This window comes from Petaurus breviceps, unplaced genomic scaffold (assembly GCF_028583685.1).
Source record: "Petaurus breviceps papuanus isolate PSGF00001 unplaced genomic scaffold, PetGlider_PUasm1.0 99, whole genome shotgun sequence".
Lineage (NCBI taxonomy): Eukaryota > Metazoa > Chordata > Mammalia > Diprotodontia > Petauridae > Petaurus > Petaurus breviceps.
In genome coordinates this window covers 14,042,629-14,057,802 of record NW_027187465.1, presented here as the reverse complement: position 1 = coordinate 14,057,802, position 15,174 = coordinate 14,042,629, and the positions used below count along the sequence as shown (strand labels likewise).

The window sequence follows — 15,174 nt, the reverse complement described above, 5'->3', positions numbered from 1 at the left end:
GTGCCTATATGATGCTTTAAGGTTTACAGAGGGCTTTGCACAAGCCTCCTGACACCTCTGAGACAAACAGACATGTCCTTTGTTGCTTTCGATTTAAACTTGGGTAATAGCAGGAATCCACAGCATCATGAAATTTTAAGAGGAAGCCATATTAGATAGAGCAACAATTGAAATCTTCTCAAGGGTCACTGGCATCAAAATACACATCGCCAAAGACCAGCAAGGATCTACAGTCAGAACATTTTAAAGGAACCCTGAGGAGGGCAATTTCAGCAATCATGTATAAACTTTCTTTTATATCCTAACAAATATGCCATCTATTAAGAAACCTTGGAGGGCAGCTAGGTGGTGCGATGGATAGAGCAATGACCCTGGAGTCAGGAGGACCCAAGTTCAAATCTGACCTCACACACTTACTAGCTTTGTGACCCTGGGCAAGTCACTTAACCCCAATTGCCTCAAAGAGAAAAGAAACCTAGGAAAGTAGGAAAAAATAGGACTCAAGTAAGAAAGATTCTTGAAGATGTCCCTCCTTTCCCTGACTTTTCAAAGTTGAGACCAAAGGTAAAAAGAGTGCTGAACTTGGGAGTGGAAAGACCTGAGTTCAAATCCTAGCTCTGTCCCTTAATAAATTGTGTGACCTCAGGCAAGTGATTGAACTTCTCTGGTCTCAATTTCCTCCTCTGTAAAATGGGTTAGACAACCTGGTTCTATGAGCTTCTTATTTTTGGGAGAGAGAGTATTAATTCTGAAGTTCTCAGAAAGTTTCTTCTGGTGCCAAGGCCCCTGTGAGTTTCTTTTCACAAATATAATTTCCAGTTTCATACAACAGTTAAAAAAATATGCCTCCATTTCAAGGTATCCAAATCGTAAAGTAGGAAAAGAAAAGTCTATAGACTCTCATCTGTCTGTTCCCTTCAATTAGAAAACGACTTCATTGAGGAAAATGTATAGTATAGGAAAAATAATTGTTTTAAAAATCTCCAATATTGCATGAGGTTACTTGCTCCTGGCAAGAAAAAGGTTTATGTTGAGGTAAGGTGAGTTGGTTCAAGTTTCTGTGGTTATTTGAAAAAATACACTAAATAATTAGGATGAAAGGATTCAGAGCTGGAATCAACCTTGGAAATAATTTAATCATTTTACAGATAAAGAAACTAAGTCCTGGAGAGGTGAAATGATTAAGGTCATAGAAGGAGTAAGTGGGAGAGCTGGGATTTACACCTTGAGATCTTTGGCTCCCAAATCTAGCCTTTTTTTTTTTCTATTCCACCATCTGCCTTCTCTCTAGTCTACTAGTTATAGTTCTCCTGGATTCTTTTTTCTTCCTACATTAGAAACTACAATGAAATAAATCAATTTAGTATGAACTACTCATTGTGGATTTCAACAATGACTCAATGTTTTGTTATTATTTCTCTATTATACTACATGTTGGTTATCAGTTATCTCATCCTGATTTTCCAATAACCTGAGTGTTTATGCCACTTTTGCTTGAGTTAAGACCCATGTTCCATGAGAGGTACAACAGAATTTTTAAAAGGAAAAGCTCCCATGTCCTGGCTTTGATGTCCTTCCTGGGATTAATCTTTAAGATGCTACAACAAATAAGAAAGCACTGGAAAGTTACCCCGAGGTGTAAGGGGTTGAAATATCTGGAAGTCTGGGTTAAGAAAAATACAAAAATAACCAATAACTTCCCCCCAGTGGGCTTTAGGTTGGCCAATATGGAGAATATTAGCCAAACACCATCATTATTCACTCCCATTCATTTCTTCCCCATAGGAAACAATGACCTCACATAAACTCCAACCGATCCTACCATGACCCCAAATGCTTTCCATCTTAGGACGTGACCCTTTATAAACAAATAGCCTCATCTGGGCTGAGTCCCTCTTCTTGCTAAAGCACTAACTCATCAGCTATGCTTCCTAGAACTTTCAGCAAATCAAAACCTTGTCAACAGTGCTAGTTGGAAAGAGGGACAAAGAAAGAGAGTACCAGAGGGCTCCTGGTGCCCTAGGCTGGAGAGCTAGGGAAAGGGAATATGGAAAGAAGAGAGCTCATATTCAAAGAGAAGGGTCTGCTGCCTAGGGACAGACAGAGGAGCCTTCCCTGGTTGAGTTCAGAAATGTGAGCAAGCTTGGGACCAACCAGGGGTGATAGTAGTAATAGCTTCCTGGGAGCTAAGGGAGGCCATAAATATATCATGCGGGAATCTGAGCAAGGCCCACGAAATGAAAATGGAACTCTTCTCAAAGAAAAAAAATAATTTCAGTCAGTATGATGTCAGTTTTCTATTCCATACCTGTTTGGGATGAGAAGATACTCAGGGGCCATTTGTTATTTTTTCTCTTGTTTAAAAAATGAATGGGATTCAAAGGTGAAGATTCTGTGGTGAATTATTTTTTTTTTAATAATTATGCCCTGCCTTTTGGTTAAATTTGAGAGCATGGCATTAAAATGATTTTTATTTAACTAAGAATTTTATGTTTCTTTATTTTTAGAGGCTCAGAAGAATAATGTTTGAAATGCTTTTTATGTATTAGTAAACAATATATTAGAAATTTAAAAAATAGCACATAGCCCATTCTTTAAGGGAGAAATTACCTGCTGAGTAGGGCCTCTGAGACACACATAGAAGGAAATTCTACACACACACACACACACACACACGCATGCATATACTGGCAAGCAATCTGCTCTTTAAGATCTAGAAATCATTGTCAATTTTAACAATCCCTCAAGCTTAGAATAAAATCGGGGTGGGGAATCGGGTCTTTTAGAAAGGACAAGAAAAAACGGTAATTTCTGGGTCGGCCTCAGATGATGTCATCATAGGTTCTAAATCTGATAGCCAAGCAGTGGACACTAACTCTTCTCTCCCATGTGACCTCTAGGATCAATTTGGGCAACAGATCTCATGTTTTATAATTCCCCTTTTTAGAGCCTAGAATCCAAAGCAGGAGATTAAACAGAGTTTCCCACATCAAGGCTCGGATGATGTGAGTACGTGTGTGTGAGTGTGTGTGTGTGTGAGTGTGTGTGCGTGCGCACGCGTGAGGGGGGGTGAGGGGAGGAGGCAGGAAAACTAACTCTTCTAGCACACACCCCTTTTCTTACTACAAGGGCATCCAGCAATCACATTTGCAATAGTAAAAATGCTGAAGAACCCGGCCCGGCTCTTTTTCCTTGGTAACCACCCCAATCCCTCCCTACAAAGACCTTCGTGCATTACTGGTCCCAGGAAATTGTAGAAGGGGTTAAAATGGAGAAATACAGCTGATAGCGCTGTTGCAATAAATAAATGAATGAATGAACCATAAAGGGCCAGCCATCCAACCCTGGGGAGCAACTGTCTTATTTTTTGCAATCGGATGCATTGGCAATCACCGATTAAAAAAACAGAAGGAAAAAAAATCCTATTTTACATTTTAGTTCAGTGTGTTTCAAACACATAGAGCCCCACACATGCACGTATACCAAAGAAACACTGCACACTGCACACATGTACATCCGCCTCTAAAAAAAGCATCATTTCCCTGCTATTATTTCACTCAATGGAAAGGCAAATGGCTTTTAGAAAATCTGAAAGAATACCAACTTCACCCCAAAGGCATTTTATTTGGCACATATGGCATAGACACACACACACACACATACACACACACACATACACACACAAAGGTTTTTCCCCCATATTACATACCAAGCTAAAACACAGTTGCTATGCCAACAGATCTTTTTTTTTTTAAATTAAAAAACATTTTATTAGCAGGAAAATTCCCCCACCCCCACCCCCCCAATTCTCGAGTCCTATTCCCCACCCATGGAAGAGGGAGAGAGGCTCAGGGAGAGAGAGGGGTTGAGGGATGGGGAGGAGGGGAGGGAAGGGGAAGATGGGCACAGGGGTGTCTGCTTACCAAAGATGCTGATTTGATAGTGGCAAAGCGCTCTCGGTTCCGGTAGTGGAGGGCCTGACTCTGGACTGACTGGGTAGGCCGCAGTTCAGGCCTGGAATCCCTGTGGCCCACCTCATCCCTTATGAATACATGATCCTGCAGAAATGGATAGAAACATGGAGAAAGTCCAGCTCCGCTCTTCCCTCACCGGCCGCCTCTCTCTCACCCCTCTTTCTGCACAAGCACTGCTGTTTGAAATGCATAGTTTAGCTCTCGGCTAGCCCCTGCAGCTCCCACAGTCCAAAATGAATAAGGAGCACATTGCAGCCTTCAGTTAGAAATGTCAGCTGATCGCTAGTGGGATGCCTTCGGAATCCCTGGCAGGATTTTTTCCCCCTTTGCCTCCAGAATTACATCAATGCCCAAGGAAGGAGGGATGAAAAAGCCAAGGCAACGTACAGATGCCTCAAGACCGTCTGCTTAAGACGCTGTAAGCAGAGGCTCCCTTTAAAAATGTCATGTCCATGCCTACTCGGGAGGATGCTGGCGGCTTTGAACATACAAGCAAGCCTCTGCCTCATCCCCTCGCAGGAGGCTTCTCTCTGTCGCCTTGGGTTGGAGACAGCTGCTGGGGTGGCATCAGCGTCCGTCCTGCCTACAGCCCGCTCAGGCTGCTACCCAGCCGCCTCTCTCGCTTGTGCTGGGAGGACTCGGCAGGCACTGAGGAGAGATCCTGCTTTCCAGGCATGATCGGACACAGTTCTAGCACCTTCTCTCTATAGCTTCGGAAAGGAGGGTGGTTTTTTTTTTATATTTAAAGAGACAGATGCACGGTTGGAATGGAACGACACTTTCCCAGATTCTCCCCCCTCCCCCACTCAGAATGGGCATGGTCACTAGAGGATGGGGGGAGGGGGATGGAACTGGAACAGAGTGTCCTCGACCAACATCTGATCCTGAGAGAGGTTGGGGAAGGCACTCTGACTGGAGCCTTGAATAAAAAGGTAGCTGTCCCTAGAATGAATAATAATGCATCTCTCTTAATCACCACGGAAATGTCTTTTGGGGGTGGGGAGAGGATGGTTTCCAAGAGTCCTCTTGTAGGAAAGCATCTTTCAATGGGGCCATGGGAGGGGACAGGCAGGAAGTCTAACCTTACAAACAAGGAGACCCTATAACACTTAAGATGCTTGTAGCCACGTGCAGCCATGGGGGATTTTAAAATAGCACATGCTTGAGACTGGGGTGGGGTGGGGTGGGGGGAGAAGAGAGAACATTCTCTTACTGCCCCAGGGCTTCTGGAGACACCATCTGCGAGAAGTTTCATTTTCTATATTTTATCATGGCTGTGTGGAGAGTTTTATTTAATTAGTTTCCTTTATCACGAGGCCAGGAATAAGATCCCATTTCTGAAGGGGTTGAGAATCTTTCAAATTTAATGTTGCTTGGGTGTTCTGTAGAGTCCAAACATGGATGGGATGGATGAAAGGGAAATCTTTGAGTCCGGGGTACTGATGCAAATGTCAAGTCTTCAGATTAAATCTGCGTGTCCTCATTCAGCTGGATATTTCCCCCCCCAAATCTGGATCAAATTTCAATCTGGGGTCCAATGAAAAACTCTCTCTCTCCAAGTGACATACATTTACTGCATTAGGGTTGGTCTCATTACTGGGTGGTCACCACTGCTGGGATATGCAATAGTCATTAGCTGTGAAACGTTGGTTTCTTAATTGACATTTTGGAACTCTTCCATGAAACATGTCAGAGGGACAACCTAAATGGCCCCATATGACCATCTGGGAAATTCAGACTTGGTGTCTGGCCAAACTGCGGGCCCTACATCATCATCACCACCATCGTCACTGCCATCTTCTTACTTTACTTGTTTACAATCATCATCATTTTCAACAAGCATTTCTTAGATGCCATATTTCAGGACCTATACTAACCACTGCAAATGCAAAGTGAAGCTGGAGAGGAAGAAGGTGGACTCTCCTACCCCCACCCACGATAGCTTCTGAAAAATGATACTCTTAAAGGTCTCAACACTTGAACTTTATTTCCCCCAATATCAAAGGTCTTTTGTGGAGAAGTAAAGATGCTCCTATGTGCCATAAATTCAGAAGTGAAAGAGAGACCAGGTCTGGAAGCCTGTGATAGTATAAATTCTGACAACTCATAAGCTTGGTGTGGGTTGGTTTTCAACATTTTAGATGCTTTTTAGCAAAAGGAGAACCAAAAGTACGTGGCGGTGGCTGAATTTCAAAATGAAATCATTGAGGACGATGGAATTTTCAAGCCAGATGGGACCTTCCAATTCAATTCAACAAGGATTTATGAAGCACTTTCTATGGGCCATGTTCTGTGCCAGGAGCCAGGGACAGAAAGACAAAAAACAAAGTCTCTGACCTTGAGCGGCTTACATTCTTCTGTGAGGAAAGGACATACACTTAGATAAGTAAATATAAAATAAATAGAAAGAACTCATGTGACTGGGGCACTTTAGCTGAAACTTGAAGGGAGTTAAGAGATTCCAGGAAGCAGAGGTGAGGAGGGAGAGCCTTCCAAGAATGAGTCTATGGCCGGGGAGACAGGAGTGAGGCAGAATAGCATATAATATTACATATGTACAATATGGGGTATTAAGACCATGTTGACTGAGATGGTTAGACCATGAAATCACTCTGGAAGGACTTATTGGAGACACATTGGGAAGGGCTTTAAAGGACAAACATATTCTAGAAGCAAAGGGAATCACTGAAATTTCTTGAGTAGGAGATTGATGGACATAGTCAGAAATGGGCTTTAGGGAGATTGTTTTGCTACCTGCGTGGCAGCTGGATTAGAGAAGGGAGAGATTGGAGGTAGAGACACTAATGAAGTTATGGTACCACTTTCCAGGTGAGAGTTGATGAAGACCCATGTTAGAGTTGTGGGTAGGTGAGGGAAGAAGAAACATGCCAGAGATACTGTGGGAGTAGAATCTATAAGACTTGAGAACTGGATATGTGTAGAGGGAGCAAGAGAGAGGGAAGAATTGAGAATAATTCTGAGGAAGCAAACTTGGTTGACTGAAGGGATGGTTTGATGGAAATAGGGAAATTAAGAAGAGGGGTGAATTTCATGTGATCACAAGTTCTGATCACGAGACATGTTAACTCAGATGTCTATAGGATATCCAAGTGAAGGTAGCTGGTGATGACCTAGAGCTCAGCAGAGTGATAAAAGGTAGGCTACATAGAGAAACAATGAGGGCTGATATAAAATCACTACAAGAATATATAGAGAAAAGAAAAGCAGGCCCAGAAGAGAAGCCTACAGCCCATCTAGTGCAACCCTGCCATTTTCTAGATGAGCCATCTGAAAGTGGGAGAAGCTAACAGTCTTGCCCAACGTCAAATAGGCAGAAACAGAGCCAGGATCTGAAACTGGGTCCTGATTCCAAATGTACTCTTTTATTAAACTACGCTATATCTTAATTCAGATATAACCAAAGAGCGAGAGTTCCTGGTACATTTAGCGTTCCAAACCAATACATGAGGCTTGTTCTTAAGTCAATGAGAAAAAGGTGTACCAAAACACAGTCCTTCTGCATACTCTTAGATTTAGTCATTTATTGATATATCTCATCTAAGATCCCTTTGTATCAAATTAAAAGCCACACTAGACACTAGATTTACATGTTTATTCAAGTCAAAGAAAATTGAATTCTACATGGTAAAAAAGTTAATAGACTCTGACTCACATGGCCACGTGAGCAGACAATTTCTCTAGTCAGTGAACTGTTGTGTGTTTTTTCAGGAAAGGGGGGTGAGGAAGCCATTTCTATTTTAAAAGGTCAATCAAAAAAAATATAGGTCTTAAATATGATGTACTGGGGTGGCTAGGTGGCTCAGTGAATAGAGCACCAGACCTGGAGTCAGGAGGACCTGAGTTCAAATTCGGCCTCAGACACTTCACACACACACACACACACACACAAAACTAGCCGTGTGACCTTGGGCAAGTCACTTAATCCCAATTGCCTTCCAAAAAGCAAAAAAAAAATGATGTACTTATTAAGGAATAAGTACAAACGATACATTTCTTTTCTTCCTGTTAAAACCAAAATCTTCCCTCTTATAACAATGCTCTTAGCTTCTGAGACTGACTTGTTAACTGAACTCAACAACATCTAAGAGAGTATATGAGACCACAAAATGGAGAAAAATCCAGTTCAACACTAGGCAGCCATTTCATTTTCAATGGATTCTTTAAAAAGTCATATGTTCTTTTTAATATAGGATCTCATTAAATCTATGATAGGTGGGGTCCAAAACTTAACATATGGAGACTAGTGGGTCAGATTGTCTTTGGGAATTTATAGTCCTTTTAATAATTCCAAATGTTTGTTAACTGAAATTCTTTTTGTAATGTCATATGTTGCAAATCATGAAATACCATAGTCTCTGAAGAATTAAAGTTGAGTGTCACTCAAAGGGCAATGGAGAAGTTCATGGTGGGAATGAATAGACTAAAACACACAACCACGGAAAAATTGTGCAGGAGGAACAGCACAAAAGCTGTCATTAGAGATATATGGTCTGATAGTGCACAACTCTATTACATGATATCTCTGTGACCTTAGAAAAGTCATTTTACCTTTCTAGATTTCAGTTTCCTCATCTGTAAAATGATGGAGTACAGGCTCATGCCTGTAATCCCAGCTGAGGCTGGTTGGATCTCTTGAGCTCAGGAGTTCTGAGCCAATTGAGTATCAGCACTAAGTTTGGCATGTCCCCCAGAGAATGGGGGACAACAGGCTGCCTAAAGAGGGGCCCAGACTGGAAAGAGAGGTGATCAAAGCTTTGGTGTTAATTACTACTGGATCAGGCTGGCGTGTGGCTGCTGCACTCCAGCTTTGGGACCAGGAAGACCACGATTCAGGTCCCATTCATGACATACACTGGCTGAGAGACTCTAGACAAGTCACTTAACCCCTCAACGCTCTAGGCCACTATCCCATTGCCAAGAAGGTGCCAACCAGTATCAGGAGGGGGTTGCCTCATCCTGGAGCTCCTTAGAACTAGGAAACCACAAGTCCATTCACTATCCCTATCCTGATCTTGTTGATTACATCATTTTCACTTACAAATATGTCCCTTCCCCCTTTCCTACCCAACACTAGGCAATGATCCATGTTCATCATCTACTTCAGCAAAGAAAGGAAGGAGGTACATTTTTTCATCTTTTCTGCAGGGTCTAGCTTAGTCATAATTCCATGGCATTCAATTTTACTTGTTTTTTAAAGTGGCGGTGGGGAATTTCCTAAATAAATTTTTTAAAAACTGGGGAGGAGGAAGGGTGAGAATTAAGCAGGGTCTGCTGGTGTCCATCTTGTCTAAAACCTTTTAAAAACTGTCAGCTGGGGGGGTGCAGTGGATAGACTGCTTTGTCCTTGTACACTCAGTAGCTGGGTGACCCTGGGCAAGTCACGTAACCCTATTTGTGTCAGGTTCTTCATCTGCAAAGAGAAGAGAAGCTGGAGAAGAAAATAGCAAACCATTCTCTGCCAAGAAAACCCCAAATGGGGTCACAAAGAGTTGGACACAACTGAACAACAATGAAAATCAATAATGAATAAGAAAAAAAATAAAGGATGTACAGGGTTGAAAAAATTTAGGCTATATTTAGGTAGTGCTTGATGGTTTAGGAAGGCCATTCTTTTTTTTGTTTTTTGGAGGGGGGAAGGAAGGCAGAGCAATTGTGGTTAAGTGACTTGCCCAAAGTCACATGGATAGTTTTTTGTGTTGTGTCTGAGGCTGGATTTGAACTCAGGTCCTCCTGACTCCAGGGCTGGTGCTCTATTCATTGCATCACCTAGCTGCCCCAAGGAAGACCATTCTTCATGCTATCTCTTTTGAAGTGGGGCCTATGATATGAAAAAAATAAAAACCAACCAATTCCATTTTGACCAGTTCATGCCAACGTTTTCATCCATGTGTACGTGCCCTTCAAAGGTACAGATCACAACCCTTCCATGCCCTGCCAAGTAGGGTGATTCTTATTGAACCCATGTTTTCTTACAGATCTTCCCCAAAGGTTAGACCCGCATGTTATCAACCACCCTAGAGAACAGTGGATGGCATGAGCTGCCCCTTTGCTATCGATAATAGCTGGAAGGGACCTTAGAGATAATTACATCTAATGCCTTCATTTTACAGATTGAGGAAATGGAGGACCTCCCCCCAAGATCTAAATCCCTTGCTGCTTTTGAAAGTTCAGTGGAGTTCTTGCTTTGTGGCTAACTATGGACTAGTGATAAAGAAAAAGTGATGATGATAAACAAAAGTACAGAATCGCAAAATAATCGATTTCAAAAGAATGAGTTCTCTAAGTCCCATGAATTATAAGAGGGAACAGATCAAAACCAAAATATTTCACCGCATAGTACCTATGTTGTAACCAAGTTGAAAGCTAAGATTTGACTTCCTGGTGACTTTAATAGGCAGAAACAAAATGGCACCTAGAAATTGTCATGTGCTCCTCAAAAGGTCCTAACAAAGTCTCTGCTTACCTATCAAATGTACAGTGTTCTTCCATTTTTAACAAAAAGCCAAGGCCCCTCTTGCTGGAAAGTTGGCCCAATGAGTTATTCAAAATCTTGAGTAAAGAGTGATGAACCTCAGGTGGTGTACAGAAATACATGAAATGTACTTTATTGTTAAACCCTAAAGGGAGGAATATTAGGAGACAGAGTAGATAAAGCATTGGACTTGGAGTCAGTAAGACCTGAGTTCAAATCCTACTTGAGATAGGGTTACCTTCCTGGTTCAGAAGGATGTTGATTCAGGAAAGGAGTCTTAAATGGTGTAACCAGTTGGGTAGGAAGAGAACCACGAGAAAGCACTCCAGGAAAGGTTGGCTCAGTTTCTATTTTGATCGTCTTTTCCTTGTCCCACTTACTACCCGTGGGAACTCACTTGAGCTCTCCTCGCCTTGATTTTCTCATATGAGAAACAATGAGGGAGTTGGACTCAATTACCTGCCTCTGAGGTCCCTTCCAGTTGCATATACAAGAGCAGATCTAGGGTAACCTTGGAGGAGAGGAATAAGAAAGGCTTCCTGAAGAAGCTGATGCTTGACGTGGGGCCTGAAGAAAGCCAAGGGTTCCAAGTGGCAGAGGTGAGGAGGTAACACATGAAGGGAAGTGATGAATAAGAAGACTGCAATGATCGAGTGATAATGGAGAGACAAGGTGATACTAAAGAGGGATGAAGAATCTTGACATCCTATAGAGATCATTACATTTCTGCAAGAGAAACTGCTTTAATATGAAGATTACTAGCCATTATACAAGATTAATTAATAAATTAATTTAGCTATACACTGCCAAAAAATAACTGAATTGAATATTCTTTGCCAGTGGCTTAGGAGAAGCACCATCAAGGCTAATTAATAGAAAATGGGTGCACAGGTCATGCAATGAAAGTGTGAAATAGCTGGTGGAGAAGCTGTGGATTCCAATGGAGTCCACAGCATGGACAGGTATGGATGAGAACATTAACACTGATGTGCTCATGATGCCAATGAGTAATTGACATACATACACACATATACATACACATGTATGTATATGTGTGTGTGTATTGTAAACCTGCCCCAAAGATTATCTAATGAACCAGTCAAAGAGAATAAGAAAAAGCAAGAGAACAGGAATTCATGGGGATGACAATAATGTAAAGAAAAGAAACACTGCCATGAAGACAAATGCTAGTATCTCTAAAGACCAATTTGGGCCCTGGAGAAGAAATGAGGAAATCTCAATCTCTCTCTCTTTCTCTCCTCCCTTCCCCCCCCCCCCCTTTTTGGCAGAGAGGTTTTAGGTGTGGGATGGGAGGGGTGATGAGTGAGGAATGTCACATACCCTAAGGGATGTGGTCACAGTGTCTGTTGTATTTGTATTTGTTTAACCATCTTTCCTCTGTAACAAAGGCAGGCTTATCATTGGGTGGTGGTGGGTATACTTGGAAATGACTGTGATGTTAAAGCAAAAGGTATTGATAAAATTAAAAAAGAGTCAAAGCATCCCCCATTCAGCAAAAATGATTTTTATTGAAGCAGTAAAATTAAACTAGAACATCTTATCCCTTCAAGAACAATTCCTTTCTTCTCCCCATGGAAATGCTGAAAAGTCTTAAAAAAATTTTTTTTTAAAAAAGAAAATGTCATGATAGGGTTATCATGGTAGCATAGACTTATATCTGGACCCCTTCTGGGTCACCTACTCTATCTAAACCCCTTCTTTTATAGATGAGGAACCTGAGAGGCCCAGACCTTGAACAGGGCACACAGGTGGGAAAGGATTGGAACCTAAGACCTTGGGCTCCAGACCTAATATTTGTTCCAATCAGCGCACTGCAGAAGCCAAGCAAAAATACTGGTCATTGCTTCAAATATCTGTTCAAGGAAGTTATGCCTAAATATTTCCTAAAAGAAAGGGTACAAAGATGGGCTTCTCAGGAGTACTGAAATTGATAAAAGGTCAATTCTTTTAATACAGTACAATTGTAGATTACCCATTGAAGGCACTATAATGTAGATAATCGATTTTTGACTGAAAGAATAACGATAAACACCTCACATTTCTGTACTGTGTCAGGGTATCCAAACTGTCTTTCCCATAAAAACCTTCTGAAGTGTGTCATAAGATCACAGGGGTGCAGGATTTTCAATGTAGAGCTGGCAGAGGCCATTTAATCCAATCTCTTCATTTTTACAGTGATAAAACTGAGACCCAGAGAAGTCAAATTACTTGTCCAAGATCACACATCTAGCATCTAACATAGGATTTGAACCTTAGGCCTTCCTGGCTCCAAGCCCAACACTAACATGAAAATTTGATTATTTCTATGTCCATTTGCTTTAGGTTCTGAATCATTATGTGCTGAGGCTAATATTAAGATTCATCTGCATTCTCTGTATACACACTCATTTGATACCAGTGGGACAAGGATGCAGAATCATGTTAGCAAAGACATGACTATGTGGGCTCAAAGTTTACCATCTGAATAAGCCTAAGCTGCGTGTTGATAGGTGGATGGCCATGGAAGTCTACCCAGATCTACTTTATAGGACAATCCTGTCTCTCGATAAGAAAAACAGCATGGTAAGGTTGGCCTAAGGGGAAACAGAAGAGTCTGAAGTTTCTTTTGTTACATTGGATGGGTTCCAGTCTGATCACCATGCTTCCAAGGTAGGGAGTGGGAAAGACTTTGAGAGGAGACAGGGATTGAAGGAGAAGGAGAAATCTGAAATCTGGATGCGAAAAAAATTAAAAACAAAACCAAAAATGGGCCCACTTAACATTTTGGGGATATGATGCTGTGAAAGGAGAAATGTCCTGCTAAGATGGGGGCAACAAGAACTCTTTAGCTACAACTGATCCCTCAAAGTAGACTGGTTGCCCATTAGACCCTGTCCAACTTTGGGGTTGAGAGTTTAAGGCCAGATACCCCAATGAGAAGAAAATTCTTTATATTTATCTTTCTACTATTTTTATTCTTAAATTCCAGTGGATTTCTGAATTCAAATGGATTTGCCTCACATATGAAAGGGCCCTGTTCCAAATGGAGACGTGTTTCTGAAAAAGTCATGCAAGGGAGGTGGTAGATATGGAAAATGTTCCATGTGTGGAGTCTAAGGACCTTAGTTCAAATCCAATCTTTCATGCTTACAACCATCGTGATTTAGGGAAAATATGCCACAGCTTCCTCTTCTGTAAAATGAGATAGCTGCTAAGGTCCTTTCCACCTCTATTTCTTCAAACTTGTAACTTCATTGGTTTAGTCAAATCTCTCCATGGAAAATCCATCTGCCAAGTCTAATATGTAGAAGATTATGCTGGCAGGTGTGTGTAAGATGGGTTGGAGGAAGGAGACATTGGAAACCCATTGTTCAAATAAAAGGCTATTGCAGTAGTCTAGATGAAAGGTGATGAAGTCTTGATCTTAGGCCTTGGCCATGTTAGGGACAACAAAGGCATGGATGCCAGAGGTGCGGGGGAGGGAAGGAGAATCTACAAGAATTGATTGGATATGGTGGGTGAGAGACAAGGAAAGGAAGAGTAGACTATGACACCAGGGTAGAAACCTAGGTTAAAAAAAAATAAAGATGGGGAGAGGGTAACCTTAGCAGAAAGAGACTAAAAAAAAAAAAAGAGAAAAGGGTTATTTATGTAGGGAAGATAATGAATTAGGTTTTGGACATACTGAGTTTGAGATGCCTATCCAGGAGGAGATGAGCATCGGCTGATATAGGGTTGGAGTATAGGGAAGTTATGAGATTTGGATTACAGGATCACATAATTGGAAGTAAAAGGGACCTTAGAGGACATATAGTCCAACTCCATTATTTTATAGAACCGGAGGCAAAGAGAAGCAGAATATTTCACTCAAGATGATAATAAAGAACAGAAGTGACATTTGAACCCAGATCCTCAGTCTCAAACTAGCATCTCTGCATTGCTGCTTTCTCAGTGTGTCTGGTGACCTTCAGCCATTGGGCTTTGCACATGTCTTCCAAATGTCACTTCAAAAGTTGATAGTTGAACCCATAGATGCTAATGAGATTTCCCACGAGAAAACGTGGAGGGAGAAGAGAAGAGTCCAGTAAGGAGTCTTTGGGGACACTCCTGGTTCAGGGGGATGTTGATCCAATAAAAGAGACTGAGATAGAGAAGTCAGATAGGAAGTAAGAGGACCATGAGAAAATAGTGTATCCAGGAAGGGCTGACTCAGCTCTCAGATTATTTTCATTACCAAGCTAAATGAGTTTTGGACTGGGAAGGAAAATAAAAAATGGCCAATAGAGAGTTGCTACCAAAGGTAGATATTGAAACAGTATGTAAGCACCCAGCTGTCTTTGGTGACAGTCACAAAGGTACTGAAAAGATTGGAATCTTGAGTGATATTTGAAAGATGGCAGAGCATGATGAAAGTATTAGAGAAGGGCAAATGTCCTGATTTAAAAAGAAAGGGAGGAGAATGGAGTTTTGTAAACTATGGGCCAGCAAGTTTGACTATCAAAATTTTAAAGAGGGATTATTAAAGCACTGGTTACAAACATCTAGAAAAGGAAATGATTGCAAAGAGTTCATATGGCTACATGAAGAGCAGGTCACGTTAGAAGCAGCTCATTTCATTTTTTTGATCACATTGCTAGATGGGTAGGTCAAGGGGATGAAGAGCTATAGTCTCCCTAGATTGAAGCCAAGCATTTGACAAATTCTCTC

The 15,174-nt window shown here is 41.5% G+C and overlaps 1 protein-coding gene across 3 annotated transcripts in view; it reads right to left on the bottom strand.

Moving 5' to 3' along the window:
- The window catches only part of TAOK3 (TAO kinase 3), a 243,206-nt gene that overhangs the window by 52,093 nt on the left and 175,939 nt on the right, over nucleotides 1–15,174 (bottom strand). For 2 of the 3 annotated variants that reach the window (XM_069081656.1, XM_069081657.1), the window contains exon 14: nucleotides 3,924–4,058. In XM_069081656.1, coding sequence (XP_068937757.1) covers nucleotides 3,924–4,058 — 135 coding nt within the window. Of the gene's footprint in view, nucleotides 1–3,923; nucleotides 4,059–4,464; nucleotides 4,702–15,174 lie in introns of those variants that run through there. The other variant, XM_069081658.1, reaches the window with a different exon arrangement.